We start from the raw sequence: 14,933 nt of genomic DNA, 5'->3' as shown, positions 1-14,933 counted from the left end.
TTATAGGCCTTCTGAACCTAGCACCTCTAGTATAAAATCCTATGGTGGTCATGCTGCACGCATTGCTGCCGAAGAAAGCCATACACCCTTTCGAATTTGCATTCGAATTCGAATCCTCAGCCCTTGTAGGCCTTCTGCTCCCAGATCTGGACCTCAAGAATCAGCGCCCCGTCGCAGTCATGCTGTTCTCGAGGGTACACCAGCAGATCCACCTTGTCACCCGTGGAAAGCTTGTCCAGGTAGAAATGCAACCGCTGCCTCGTGGGCTTGTCCGCAACCTCGTACTCTGCTTCGTGCAGAGTCTGAACCGGGCTTCCGTCCACTGGAGTCAGTGTGACCACAAAATTGACTCCGTCGCCGCACTTTGGGAAGACCTGCGAGGGTGAAGGAATGGTTATAAACTCAAGTGATAGACAGTCTTCTTATGTCCGCTGAAGATGTGGCAGCTAGAATTTCTGCAGCGGCACTATTCCCTTGGAGACCTCGTTCATGCAGGCGAGCATGCTTGTATTTGCCAGGTGACATAAGATTCCTGATGTACAAGCAACCCTGCGGCTGATTAGTGCTGTGTGAGCATTGGCATCAGAGACTTTTTAAGATGCACCATGGAGCATTCCAAGAGCCTAAGTAGATATATAAAAAGCCAGTAGTACGGGTACAGGCTCCCACCTCGTAGATGAGCATGATGACCACGTTTTCTTGGGTGAGGAATGAGTCAAAGCGCAGCGTGCCGGTGGCTGTGTGCAGCCCGCCGCACATGTTGGGCATGCCCGGCCAGCTCACACAGGGGTGCAGGATGTATCGGTACAGCTGCGGGTATATCTGCTCCTGCAAGGACACATCAAACAGGAAGGTGTAAATCTTCTGAGGTATGGAGTGGGACTACAGGTTGAGCACATGGCAAAATTTTGGGCAGCAAGGTGTGACCATCAGGTGTTTTCAACTGTGCATGGCAGGCCCGAAACACCTGCACTGCTGGCCAAGGTACCATGGGAAGAAGTGCGCACAACTTCGTGACCTCTTAACAAGTACATACAGAGAGTTGGATTCCGATTTGCTGCACGCGTTGCATCACATGAAAGCACCAATCATCATTGTGATGGGGCCATCTATCATCATTACATAATAGTGCTAATTATACTGAATGGAAGGGTGGAGCACCTGGGTGGCCTGCCAGCGGCCGTCTGCGATGTGGCCGTTCTTGTGCGCATGCCACACCATTTCATGAAACGTCGTGTTGCGATCCATTGGCCTGGTCATGAAGAGTAAAAGCCAACTCAGTCTCTAGCTTCTCAAACGCCGACAGTTGCATATCTTTTTGGAATGGTGGGTATGCGACCGGGCACGCTGTGCCGACAAACGATGAAGCACTTGCCCCAACAGATTGCCTTGAAAATTGCAGCAACGGCCACGAGAGCCCTGCCTTTCCGACCTTTCACGGGCACCAAGATCGATCTGACAGGGAGGCAGGATAGGCCGAGTGTTGCCCCATAGCACGATCACAATGCCTTCTTCCAAACCACCAAAGATTAGACCTCCTCTTTCCAAACCTCATAAATGGAATCTCCTTCTCTTTCTCTATCATTTACTGGGCAGAAAAAGAGAACATGTGCTTACTGCTGCAGACAGAGAAAATTCACCTGGAGGCGTCGGTGTAGCCGTAGCGCCACCCTTTGAGGGATTGGGTGGTGGAGTATTGGGAGTGGAAATCGACCAAGGGGCGGTACTCGGGGGTGAGCTGTGCCGTGCGCATCAGCATTTCGTCCGTCATCAGATTGGCCGCCACCTGGCAGCCCGCATGCATGCAATCTCAAATATTAAGTCAGAACTTTCAGGTGCGGCCTGCTGCATCTGCTAATGGAACGATGAGCATGAACCCGAGGCTCCAAAAGATTCATTGCAGGACGCCATGCACAGAATAGCCAGCATGATTTGCAATTTTATGCGTCATATACAATTCTGGAAAAGGAGTAATAATTAATTACTAAGAGTGGTAAATGGCAGCGCAGCGCAGAGCACAACATACATCCACAGCAGCACGAGTCACTTGCTGACTTTTGCCAATTCAGACGCTAATTCAAACACTACTTGACACCGCTGCAGCATTCTGCAGAGTGTGAGTCTCGGTTCAGGATGCAGATTCATAATGTCAGAGAACTAATAGGGACGGACTATTCACCCTTTAGAAAGTCATGTTTAGCCAGAATCAGCTCGTAAAGTCTAAGCATGCTCGTGGAATTTTTGCCCAGGCAAATAGTCTGCGCCATACAGGCCTCCCTCCCTCTTGTCCGAGCCTACTTTAAAAGTGAATACGCTCCTACAGACTGAGCCAGATGTTCCTATTTGTCATCTGCATTGTCGCTTGCGTGTCTGCTTGACAGGTTTCTCAAGCACTGAAATATCTCTGTTAGTAATATCTCTGCTGATCCTGCTTTTGTGCATGTGCTCTAGCCAGGTCATCACTGCTTTCAACACTGCACTGGCCGTGCAAGTTGTTGGGGTTGTGGAAACGGCAGGATTAGTAAGGGCGCTCACGTGGATGTCCAGCTGGCGATTGGGTGTCTTGTCGAGGACGCAGGGGTATCCTTGCATGGTCCACTTGTCCAAGGAGAACGCCACCTCCGGGAATGTGTGCAGGTGCAGGCCAGCCTGCCCCAGCATCAGCGACAGCACCTGCATAAACACCGTGCGTGGCAATTCAAAATCAAAGTCCAAGTATGAGCATGCGCGACTGTACAATGGCATGCGTGGAAAGTTTGAGTTCAGATAAGAATTTGGGGATTGGCTGCAGCACCTGCGCATGCGCATGCATGGCAGAAGTTTTCATAAGGCAAGGACACTAGGTTGAAAAGGGCTTGAGAAACGAGCTTAACATGAGGCAGCACCCCTCTTGGCTATAGCGGACTGCATGGGATTTGTTGCTGGTGAGCCACGGTGACACCTAATGCTTAAAGCTGCTGTTAACAGCGCCTTCAGCTGACAGTGCAGATCAGTAAATTTGCAAAATATAAGGTGGTATATGCAGCAATTTGTAGAACGACCCTAGAGTTTTTGAGAGCGACATGAACAATGAGTATTGCATCAGGAGAGGAGTCTGAAACAGAATTCTCCGTGGAAGAAATGGGTGACTGACCCATGAGTTGTAGGCGCGAAAGTCTTTGGCGTCGGCTGCGAATGCTCGGCAGAAGGTGGAACGCCGCAGCAGAACGGGGACGGTGTCAGTGCAATAGTCACTCATCAGCCATGGCTCCACCTCGCCTTCATATATCTGCAGATACACTCCTGTTCGTCAGTCATGGTGCAGACAACTTTGTGAGTACCAGTCGACATGCAGGTTTGCATTCACAATCACAAAATATGCGGCCATAGAGACTCTTGAACGGCTGTGATCAAGCACGAAGTTGCATGCGATGCGCTCAGAGAGAAGGCAGCAGCTCTTATCACTTCTGTCATGACACGCAATGCCAGCAGGCATCAGGAGCATGAATCACCGTTTGCTTTGAAAACTACTGCATCCTCACCCCCTGCATGTTCACGGTTCCTATGCAAAATAAAACGCATATCTGACAGAAGAGCCGTACAAGGTGCCGCTGCATTGCACAAGTGACACAGAAGTCAAGCAAAGCATGCACAGTATGAAGGTGACTGAACGTGATTTAAGATGACTGACCTGCCAGGTGGGCGCGGTAGGGAACGCGTAGCGCAGCTTGGGCGACGTTGGCAGCGCGCCGTCCTTGTACGGGGGAATCTCCGCGCCGAAAGTCAGCGCCCCGATCGAGTCTTTTCGCAGCTCGCCGATGTTGAGCAGCCTGACTAATTCCGGCAGGCGTGACTCGTTGAGGACGCTGAATTGCGGGGGTAGTAACAGGATTGTGGGCGGGGCGGATGTGGCGTTCACTCCGAAGCCGCAGCCGCGCTCTGTGCAGCCCTCGGCATCGCACACTTCCTCATACAGCTGCGGCCGCACTCAAACTTTAGTATAGATTCAAGGATCGTTTTTATTCCAAAAAGGACATTTGCGTCATTTGGCTTTTGCGTCACAGGCTGCATTCTGGGAAAATGCAAGTGCCCCTGCCGTCAGCCTGTTCTGCGGGATATATTATATATGCACGAAAATCACGGCTTGCTTGCGCTTACAGCAGGTGATGTCTGTTCTGGTTGCAGCATGAGTGCTTGCTGACACAGCAGATCGTCCGTTATGTACTGCAAGTGTCAAGAATAAAAAAGACGAAAGTGCATATTTTCCTTCAAAGTTATGCACAGGTGAAGGCAGATGGGGTGGATTGCTGGGCGTACCTCGAGGGCGGTCTGCTTGGCTTCGCGCAGAGTGATGATCTCCAAGTCTGTGTTCATGGTGTCCGCCTTTGCGTGCAGCTCTATGTCGTCCTGTGGGGGCATAAGCAATAAGATCTCAGGACACTGTAAATTTGACAAAAAATTTTGAAGCCTTTGTTAGCACTCCACTCTTGCTCATACCGGGAACTGAAAAAGACGCGTGGAGCCAAAGTAACTGTATATTCACAATACTGCCATCGTATATCAGCTGCTGCCTCTCTGGTACTTCATAAGATTGCACAATGTAATATGTATTTTCTCTATTATGTTATGTTGATGCTGTTTGTGAGGCAGCCCTTCCTCTCTTCTTGGCGCTCGCACTGCCGTGTCTTTTTGGTAACGTCCCATGCAGCCTAGACATGGCTTCACATCCCAGCCGGAGGCATCCTGCTTTCACAGGGGCAATGTCCCACCAGACAATTTGCAGGCACCGACCTGGATGTAGTCCTGCTTCTGGTTGTGGAAGAAGTCGTGGTGCCACTCCTGCCATTGCTCTTTGCCGGTGGTCACACGTGGAGACAGGGCGGAGATTCCCAGCTTGCCTGCCTGCAGCGCCTCGCGCATGCGCACCGCCAGCATATCACCCTGCGCAGGGTTATAACATAAGGGTGATCAGGGTCTGCATTTAAGCAATAGACGCATGCGCACCGCCAGCTCATCACCCTGGGTGGGGTCATGACATAAGGGTGATCAGGGTTTGCGTCTAAGCAATAGACGCATGCGCACCGCCAGCTCATCACCCTGGGTAGGGTTATGACATAAGGGTGATTAGGGGTTTGTTCAGAATACCCCGAACCTTTGCCATCATCCAGGGACAACCCATGGCATTGCAGGTTTCAGGGTGTGCTGACTAAAGACTACTAAGTAGTCTTAAGATGTCTTTAGTTCCCTCTAAAGCTTCATGCTGCACAGCTTTGTGCACTGCTGCTTAGGATTCATGAGGCCCATAAGTAGGAAGCAGCAGTCTTACTTATTTGGACAATTGGGCAACTTTGAAAAAAAAATTGACTAGATTGCCAGGAGTGCATATGTGGCATGCCAAATTCGGCAAGCAACAACCAGGCCAGAAAGCTGTCACCATCCGGCCTGACTGAATTTGGATTGGAATGTTAATTTTCTAATTTGAATTGCAAGGGATTCGCGGGTGAGTCACCTTGGGCGTGCCGCAGATGATGTCGGCGTGCAGCTTGGGGTCGATCATCTCAGTCACCCCGCCGACGTCATAGATTAGTAAGGGGATGCGCATGACTGATGCCTCCGCCAGCACGTATGGCATGTTGTCGATCATGGACGCCAGCACCAGTAGAATGCCGTCCGCACTGATCGTCGCAAGAGCTTTGTCCCTGCAGAATTCAAGCAGTGGTGGTTTCAGTGAAGGGTGAACTAGCATCTAGCATGCGACTCTCCCTTTACAGGAAGGACATTCTGCCATTTTGCAGAGAAAACAGAGTTTATTTATAAGGGCAGAATGACAAGTGATGGCCATTTTGTTTGTGTACAATACAATCTCAATCACAACTCACGCCATCCTTGCAAAACTCTTCCTTGCCCAACTTGCCCAAAACTCCCGATCACTTGCATGCAAAGCCCAAGAGGATCCAGGGCTCTGACCGCATGCAATGAGCCAAATCATGAAAAAATAGAGATCGCTTTTTGAAGGAGATTTACCTCGGGGTGTTGGCCATGATGAAAATTTTCCAGGTCCAGTGTTTGGTGTGCGCCTTGAGCCACGTGCTGCTCAGCACCTGGTCGATCTTGGACTCAGCCCCCACGAAGTAGGACTCAAACTCCGGCTTCTCCAGAATCTCCTTCGGCAGCCGCTGCACAAAACCGACACAAAATCTCTCAGCTCGAGATTCAAGACAAGCAGAAATCTAATGCTCTTTTGCAATATCAGAATCTCCTTCAGCAGCCGCTGCTTCCGTTGCAGACGGATGTCTCAGATTGCTGTTCAAGGGATGGCATGCTCCTTTGCTATTGTGCAGGGCATGAATGCTTTTTCCTAAGGCAAGCATGAGGCCTGAAGCTGCCTAGCGTTAGGATCATCTGCGCATGCACACTGGATTGTCTCCAGCATGCACCCTACTGTGCACGAGTGCCGATAGAAACTTGAACAGAGAACAAGTCAAGCCAACGGGCGCAGATCCTCTGATTTTGCAGGCGCTCCATGTGCATGTACTGCCGGCCGCATGGGCATTCCAGCATTCAAAGTTACACCAGCACCAGTACCTACCCACTACCTAACGCAGAATAGCCTAGGGGTGTTTGAGTCACCCTACACCCCCATGCAGCACATGCGGCATGCTGGTTAGTCACCTGCACGGCATCAACGAATAGCTTGATGCCCTTGCGCTCTTCGAGGCGACCGAAGAAGGCGACTCGCCAGACCGGCTTGTCCACTCTCTCTTTTGGCGCCTGGTCCAGATCCGCTATCATGTTGGGCACCGGCAGCCTGCGCAGCGCAGCCGCAACACAATATGTAATGGACACATAATTGACATGTAATGGACATATAATTGACATTATGTGATGAGATGTCACCCATCTCATGTCATGTAAGATGTAATGTATCTTAGCTGCACAATCTTGCACTCTGCTTTACAGATAATATCTGTCTAAGCAGCAGCGCAGCTTGCTGGCTATGGTTACCAGCAGCCCGCACAAGAGAAATGTCAGAGAGGGAATGGGTGGGTTCAGCAGCCTGTACCACGACAAGTCCCAGCATCCCAACTCGTGTATTGGTCTGTCTTGAGGAGTATTGGGTAATATGTATCTTTGTAACATGCCAGCAACATGACATTACATGGGCTTCACAATGCGGCAATGAGCAGGTTCTGGATGAAGTACGACCTACTTGCTGGCGCTCTTCTGCACCTGGCCTGATGACAATGCAAGCAAATCGCCTTGCAGATAGATGCATGTTACTGAGTCGGCAGCATGACTCACCGGTAGTCAGGCAGGCGCCAGCCACGCTGGCGCAGCCAGGATGCGATGTAGCGGGTGGGCGACAGCGCTATGTCAGCATACTCCAGAGTGGCGCGCTCGCCGTTGTCTATGCGCAGGCTCATTATGTCCGTTGGCCGCGGCAGCTGACCCTGTTGGCATTGCATAACGACGTCAAGGTGAGTACACGAGCTGAGGTGCATCCCAGGTGATCACAAAGGCAGTTCCAGGTGGAAACATGGCAAGGACTGCGAAGGGTTATAATGAAGCTCGAGGTGCCACAGCTGTTCCAACGGATTCAACTTGTCCAGGGATGATACCTCAATCTTCATTTAGGCGGTTTTGTATGGCAAATTCATGAATGTGTGCTAGTGCTGGAGAGACAGGGGCAAGCACAGCAGGCGCTTGTGTGGTTGCGCCTGCCTTGCATGGGCTGCAGGACCCTTGGCATAACTACTGGACACCGCTGACACCAGAATACTGCACCCTTACCCTTGACCCTCATCCCTGACGTCTGCGATTGATTACTAGTAATGTAGCCTGGCGGGGGGCGGTATAAATACCGAGCACCGTGCCCACGGTTGATTGGGTCTTGCTTGGTTCTGGCGAGTCCGACAAGGGGTAGGATTGTGGCAGCCTTTAACTGCAGCTTGTCTGCAGGACGTAATTTGCCTTTTGGCAGGAAAGCGTGTAATAATAGTAATAATAATGTAGCCTGTGGGGTTTGAAACATACCTGAGTGGACCAGTAGTGGCCTCCGTGGGAGTTGATGGCGATGCGAAGCCCCGGCCTGAACTGGCGGAAGTGGGAGTAGGTCACAATGTCCGTGAACACCCCGCCCCACTCGTGCACCTGCGCAACCATAGAGATCCTCACTTCCATTGTCTCATCACATGGGCACCCCTTCATGTATGCCCATTCTCAGTCGTGCAGTTACCCCTCAGCACGGCGCGGCAGTAGGTAATTGTCTGACAGAGCAAGAAGATTATGAAATGTGTCAGAACATGTGACAGCCCAGGAGAAAGACATGAGGACGAATGGGGCACTACACTTCCTCCAGTGTCGGCAGGCTCATGGTAGCCAGCCACATCAGATATGACCCTAGTTCCTGCAACCCTTATGCATGGGAAGTGTGAGTTCTTGGGTTTTTTGGAACTCTACAACCCGTGGGAAGTACCCATGGTCCAATTCTCAAGCACGCCTACCTGCAGCACATCGCAGAGGTGCTGGTTCTCTTTGAGCCACTCCAGCGTGGCATGACTAAGCCCCTCGTAGGGCTGCGTGGTGACCACGAATGGCTGGAAGTGGCGGTCGTCGAAGCATGCGTAGTTGGCGCGCGGGTTGAGCCGGGACTGCTGCTTGCGGCCCTTAATGCACTTGTCCATCATACGGCTCACGCCCAGCAGCGTCACCTGTGGGCACAGGGGAAAGGTCGAGTTAGATTTTGGACCCCTGGTGAAGCCTGGGGTGTGATAATATATAGACAAAGGTCTAGCATGCCAACGGCATGGTCGAATTTGCCAAACATCAGCAACCTGATGCCCCCTTTTCTGTGCCCTAGCATTCACCAATCATTCATGCGCCTTGCACTCTTGTCCCTACTCTATGGACAGCCCCTCTTGAAATTGTACATTTGGAGTTGCAGATCACGCAAGCGCAAAAGAGGCTGGACAAAGGCCGCCTTGCCTTTTCTTTCTTGCTGTGCGTGGGGACATGTATGCGGGCAGATTTACCCTTAGTAGCGAAAAGGCACAGACATTCAAAGCTGAGACGATGCTGAAGGACCATAAATCCCTCCAAGATAGGGGGCATGAGACTGCAGAGGCCGTCCCAAATACGTGGGCAGGGAGTCCTCACAGATGACTCCACCATCCAACCAATTGAAAATCAGTGTTTACCCTTAGTAGCAAATTCAAATACAAGAGCGCGCACATCGAGGGAGGGGTCCTCGCTGAGCGCGGAGGTGAGGAGTCCGTAGGCGGTGGCGGTCCCCCCGGCGGTGGGCAGGCCCCAAAAATCAGCGGTCATCGTGCACACTCGCAGGCTGCGCGGCAAGGGCAGCAGCTTCCCGCCCGGGCCCTTTATCGGCACGCGCGGGCTCCTGTGCGGGCCTCCCACCGTCGACAGCCTGCGTTGCACAAACAGTATGTCTGCCTACACTCAATTTCTCGGCCCAGGTTAAAATCGGCATGTGCATGGTACACCTTGACAGGCTCTGGTGGCCATGTGCCGAGCCAGAGTGTGCAAGCTGCCTGCGGCCCTCTAGATGGCGCACTTTCTGCTTGCATGTGCTTCTTTGAAGGCACGGATAGCAGCTGCGCCATATTGCTGATGGCCAGGGAAATTTGCAGCTACTGCTGCATCCAATGCATGAGCTTCCGAAGTATGACCTTCACTTGCTCATGAGGTTGCCCACAAACAGCAACATGCCATCAGATATGAGTGTGATTTATAAAGTGGTATGTTGTTTTTTGAATGTTTTTTCTTTCTTTTCTTGTTTAAGAACTCACCCTGGGATGCCGGACTGCTCAACAGTGACAGAGCTGCTCTCCATGCTCTTGTTCTGCCACACCCCGAAATCGTCCCCCACCAAGAAGTCGAATTTTGAGGGGTCCGGTCCCCCCTCTCCGCCAAACGCCATTCCTGCCACCGGACCCCCCGGCAGCTTCTGGGCAGCCAGCAGGCCCGGACCCAGCTCATAGGCAGGCGCCGCCCTCTGCAGAAGCCATGCATTGAATTCATATTTATAGATTTGGATACGACCCCCAAAGTCCACGGGGCGCGCTCTAAACACTGTATGCCCCTGGTCAGTTTCCTGACAGGGGACTCTAAACTAACTTGTTTTGGAGTTCCCTAGGTTAAAGCCAGTGACAGTTCTCACAATTTCAGTAGACAAGTGAAAGTTTCTATGATTGCTGGCAACTGCTGGCTTGGAAAGTGTATGGAGGCTCCAGGCTATGGCATAATGGTGACAGCACAAGAAGGCACAACGATGGCTAAAAGCATTTAGGAAGGCCCAAAATGTAAGCCCGGAATCTTCAGAGACATCAGCAAGGTAGATCAGGCGCGCACACATAAGGCATTCCTTGCAGATTACTACCAAGACAATGGGCAGTGCAGCAAGTTGCTTTATGAACACTGACATTGCAGCAGGTGTTTGTAACTGCAATTAGTCACCTGTGAGGAGAGCGGGGAAGCCAGCAGGAAGCCGGCGACGAGCCCGAGCGCCAAAATAGACGTGCAGAGCGCCACGTAGGTCAGGCTGTTGACCGCAGCCGCCAGCAGCCGCTTCATCGGACGCACATGTCGCCTCCAAAATGGCTGCGCATCCTCTTTGCCGGCCCTGCCCAAGAAAGTCACATGCACTGGTCATGCATGTGTCTATTACCATCTGCAGAAGTGCCCACCCCATGCCCACAATGAACTTTTGTGCAGCTGCATTACGGCCAGTGAAGGTGGTGCCTGGTCTGTCATGATGACCGCTGTCTTCTCATAGCTGTAGTACTTTGCACTGGTCTAGTATCGCAGCCGGCATTGTTCAAATTTCCTGACAAGGTCTTGCCAGTCTGTAGATTGCTGCTTGCTGCAAATGTCACTGGTCCATTCATGTTGGCCTGGACAGCTAAAGGTGCTGGATACATGGCATGACTCACCCAGAGCCGCCGCCCTTTTGCTGCCGTCTGAGCGGTCTCCCTTCGGCCTCAGAGCCGGTGCTGCTGCCCTCCTCGCCGCTGCTGCTGTCCCCATCTCCCCCGCTACCCTCATCTGCAACCCCACCGCACAAACGTCAATCTGCAGATCTTTCCCTGGCATTTTTCACAGGAATTGTCGCCATCCGAGCGTGGTGGGGGAAGACCAAAGACCCGGCAGTGCACTTGAAGTAATCATCGCCATGTCACAGGAGTGTTCCATGCGCAAAAAACTGATGGCTGAGACACTGCATGCAGCTGGACAAGGCAAAGGGGCATAAGTGACGAGGAAGGAGTACTTGTGAGTTTTCATTCGCCTTAAGCACATGCATTGAATATGGATCTGTGAACCTACACTACTGCCACGGGATTTACTCAGGCAAACATGCCAACCATGGCGCAATGAGGAGGAGTGGCTCGCACCCGACTCTGAGTCCCACAGGGGTTCGAGCAGCTCCTGATCGCGCGCGATCCCCGGCAGGGGTCTGTGCAGCGCAGCGCGGATGACGTCATCGCTGATGTGCATGTGCAGCGACCCGCTGGCGCCCGGCTCTAGCAGGAACCCCGTCGCAGACACGCCCGCCCCTGACAGCAGCCTCTCCAGTATGTCCTCTTGCCGCTTGTGCTTTGCTGCGGCCTCCATCGCTGATCTCCGATTCTAGACACTGCCAAGTCCTCTGTTAAGACAGCATGCGCTGGCCACTGATGCGTTCAAGGCCATTCCTTGGCTGTATATCTTTAGCTTTGTACTACTCCGGCTGTTGGACGGATTGGAGGCTTCTTCTGCTATCCACAGGTTGGGTGATGTGGTGGCTGTTGTAGGTCTGGCTAGACGCCTCTGCTAGGAGGGGATCTTTGAGGCCCACTCCCCACCTTTGAGAGGTCTAGGGAAACCAAAGTGTATGCTGACGGCAAACCCAAGCCTTCAAGGCTGTAATTTGGTAACTAGCTCTGATCTGCAGGCTGTTGATATCGCGTTCACTGCCTAGCACTTCATGCTCGGGATCCGTATGCCTTCCTTCGCATAGTGATTTCCGGACTTCATCTTTCTCGCCGATACATCTGCAAGGCCGTCTTGATCCTGCCAAAGCAGAGAGTCCATCAAAGTGGTGTGCTTTCAGTTCAATGGCTACGGTTGGAAGAAAATCAACACTTGAATGTGCGTTGTACAATTGCAAGCGTTTTAGAAGGAAAATATCGGACAGAATCGCGATTTTTGCTTGGCATCGTGCTAGATCTACCTGCAGTCTCCGCACAGCGTCACGGATGTCACCGTCCTATGAGACCCAACGTGCCTACCGATCCCTGTTCGACTCTCTTGACACAACAGTTTTTTTTTCGTCGAGAGACGTCCACACAATACGGATCTGCGCCGAGCTTCTCAGACTGAAGTCGTCGGTGAACGAGAACATCGGGAAGTATTCCGGAAGTGACATTTCGTAACTTCGCTGATCTCCTATTATGGCCTGCCCTCACGTGCCATGCAGATTTTGCTGGTTTCTTCTGGTGAAAATATTGCTATGATTTTGATGAGAATGGAAACAGCGCAGCTGCCCAGTGCGCATGCATGCAGCAAGCTGAGCAGCAAGCTCTGATTCCACCCTGATCTTGAGCCCTAGCTAGGCCTATCCGATAGGCCTGTAGTATAGGCCTCAGGCTCTTTCGGTTGCGTCCAATCTGATGATTGCCAGTGATTGCAACCGTGGCAGAATCCTGTTTACATGCTTGTTGCAAAGCCCTCTTGTAGATGTGTCTGTGTTTGAACCTCTAGATCTACAAGCCTATGGCGATCCGCCACTCCTAACTGCTTTTGTCTTGACACTGTCATAAGCATGATGCCAGGAACATCATACTATGTATAGTATTCCCAACAACCCACCGTGAGTCACTCAGGCTGACTCCCAAAATCACTGTTCCATCGCCGCGCCGCAGTTTCCCTCAGGACCAGAGGCGGCACGGGTAAAGCCAACAGCGCGGGTGAGTCATACTGACATGGACGTGACTCATATCCGGCTTGGGTACATGAACACGCGGACCTTGGCGCCCTGCGCACAACAGAGTCAGAATATCAGCACTCCAGAGTTCAGAAAACTCCAATAATCTACAACGACGTAATACACACTCAAAGCCCAAGGAGTCCTTGCCGCACAGCAGTCCCACGTCCCTGCCAGCACACCTTCAGACTCCAGCAGACAGAAAGGACTCTGTTCAGCGAATGGAGCTGCAGAGCGCTGCAGGGCCGGGATAAGGCCCAAAGCTGCAGGGACCAGAAGGTCACAGTCTAAAAGGCACATCTGTAACACCATGTGCAATGCACAAGAGGCAACAAGCTGTCTATCAGGCAGCGCATGCTGGACCACAGGGGCATCTGATCGCTGCAGCAGTGCAGGTGGCAAGCAAAAACTCCAAGCCTGACCCCACACTGCAGTCAATTCCCAAAATTCCCGCTGCTTCTGCAAGTGCTACTGCAAGGGAGCTCTAGACACCCTGGACCTCGTGCTGATCGCCCTAGACCTTTGCACAGGGGTGGCTGGAGTGAACAAGAACTCGCTTGCATTCACAAAAATGTGCACCAGATGAGCTTCATGTGATTCCAAGCATTGGTGAGAATTGTGGCAGCATCCTGAGAATTTCATCTGCAGCCACGCTGCACAAAGCTTTCGCAGGTGCATCGTTGGACGTCACAATGTGAGGTGATTTGAGCGCAGAGTAGGCAAGCTCACCAGGGAGCTGGGAGGGAGGTTCTTGCGGAACTTGGCGCGCACAACTCCCACGCTGCCGTGTGACCTCGTGACCTGCAGGCGCAGAAAAGATGACAGATGAGGACAGCGCGACAAGTCAGACGCTCGGTACGACAGGTCAGACGCTCTGTATAACAGCTTTATACCATTAGAGGACTAGAGGGAATGCATCAGCTTTGCAGAGAAGATTGTCTCAAGACTGACAAGGCCCTGGAGAATGGCCAGAGGCAAGGGATGAGGGCTGAGACCAATGCTATCGGTATGCATATGACTTGACAGACATTACAACCATCTACATAGGCAGCAGCCTGGGCTACAGCAAACGGAAGCAAGAGCGCTGTCAAGCTGCTGCTTGCTGCAGATCACTTCGGTGCTGTTGCTTCTTTGTCAAAACCTTGCGAGCTCTTATAAAGAGGCTGCAGGGAAGCCACTTCCAAGCCCCCGGCTGGCTTTGGGTGCTCTGAGCAGGTGACTGCAGGAAGATATGCGCACCTTGCCCCATGACACGCGGTACTTTGATCCCTTCTTTAGGGTCTTTGCCTTGTACACGTAGGCAATCTTCTTGCCCAGGTAGAACTCTGTCTCATCCTTGCTGGACACGCCGTTGATCTGTATCAAGGATGTGTGGTTGTACTGCGTCCGCTTTCCCCTGTGCATAAGCCGTTACGATAAGCTTGCATCTCTACGATCCTGAAAGATGCCACTCCTGAACCTGCAGGTTTAGGCGCAGATCCCCAAACATCCTGGGAGCTCCCCAGTCTGACAAGCCTATATTTTGCCTTTTCGCGAGCTAGCTACAGTAAGCTGCCGTATGATTTATTCCAACTCGCTGGCTTTTCAAGCTGAGCATGGCAACTTCTCCAGACAGACGCTTTAGAGCTTCATACTCTGAAGGAGGAAGGAGCGCACCTCTTGTATCCAAGGATGCTGCCGGGAACGTACAGCCTGCGACATCGCCCGTCACGAGATCAGTACCGCTTATCAATGCAGCCCAGCACGATATCAACGTAGCAAATAGAGGTAATCAGCAAAAAAAGAGACACATCCCCAAAACAATATATGCAGCAGGTGAGAGGCAGAGAACAACTCACCGCACCGACTCCCCTCCCATGATGCTACGATCTTTGTTTGTAGATCTCTTGCTTTCTTGAGAGGTGATGTCTTCTGGCTGCCGCCGGCTATTGCAGCCTGTCTCGATCCTCACGACCCCGGGTGTGACCTGGAA

The 14,933-nt window shown here is 52.1% G+C and overlaps 2 protein-coding genes across 2 annotated transcripts; both read right to left on the bottom strand.

Moving 5' to 3' along the window:
* Nucleotides 1–116: 116 nt before the first annotated feature.
* Nucleotides 117–11,610, bottom strand: COCSUDRAFT_59766 (hypothetical protein; the record flags this gene model as incomplete). Its single annotated transcript, XM_005643322.1, has 20 exons — nt 117–374; nt 670–828; nt 1,162–1,252; nt 1,641–1,786; nt 2,536–2,673; nt 3,134–3,268; nt 3,671–3,955; nt 4,297–4,386; nt 4,771–4,920; nt 5,489–5,678; nt 6,004–6,155; nt 6,652–6,787; nt 7,282–7,430; nt 8,014–8,130; nt 8,484–8,690; nt 9,211–9,406; nt 9,789–9,994; nt 10,456–10,621; nt 10,932–11,043; nt 11,391–11,610. The coding sequence occupies 20 exons, from the start codon at nt 11,608–11,610 to the stop codon at nt 117–119; spliced, it is 3,303 nt and encodes a 1,100-aa protein (XP_005643379.1).
* A 1,053-nt stretch (nt 11,611–12,663) lies between these two features.
* COCSUDRAFT_68044 (ribosomal protein L35Ae) lies at nt 12,664–14,864 on the bottom strand. The gene is made up of 5 exons (XM_005643321.1): nt 14,800–14,864; nt 14,618–14,653; nt 14,201–14,357; nt 13,691–13,762; nt 12,664–13,012 (listed from the first exon to the last, which is right to left on the bottom strand). Exons 1-5 carry the CDS (start codon nt 14,817–14,819, stop codon nt 12,971–12,973), a joined length of 327 nt encoding a protein of 108 aa, XP_005643378.1. The 5' UTR covers nt 14,820–14,864; the 3' UTR covers nt 12,664–12,970.
* Nucleotides 14,865–14,933: the final 69 nt, after the last annotated feature.

Source organism: Coccomyxa subellipsoidea (genome assembly GCF_000258705.1).
Source record: "Coccomyxa subellipsoidea C-169, whole genome shotgun sequence".
Lineage (NCBI taxonomy): Eukaryota > Viridiplantae > Chlorophyta > Trebouxiophyceae > Coccomyxaceae > Coccomyxa > Coccomyxa subellipsoidea.
The sequence above is the reverse complement of the archived record's forward strand: the minus strand, read 5'-3'. Positions and strand labels throughout refer to the sequence as shown.

What these genes read in the sequence shown, in the direction of transcription:
- COCSUDRAFT_68044 (XM_005643321.1), bottom strand. Translation starts at nt 14,819, where the DNA reads ATGGGAGGGGAGTCGGTGCG. An exon ending in AGCATCCTTGGATACAAGAG is followed by an intron (nt 14,358 to 14,617) that starts GTGCGCTCCTTC and finishes GCTTATGCACAG; the next exon opens with GGGAAAGCGGACGCAGTACA. An exon ending in ACCGCGTGTCATGGGGCAAG is followed by an intron (nt 13,763 to 14,200) that starts GTGCGCATATCT and finishes CTGCGCCTGCAG; the next exon opens with GTCACGAGGTCACACGGCAG.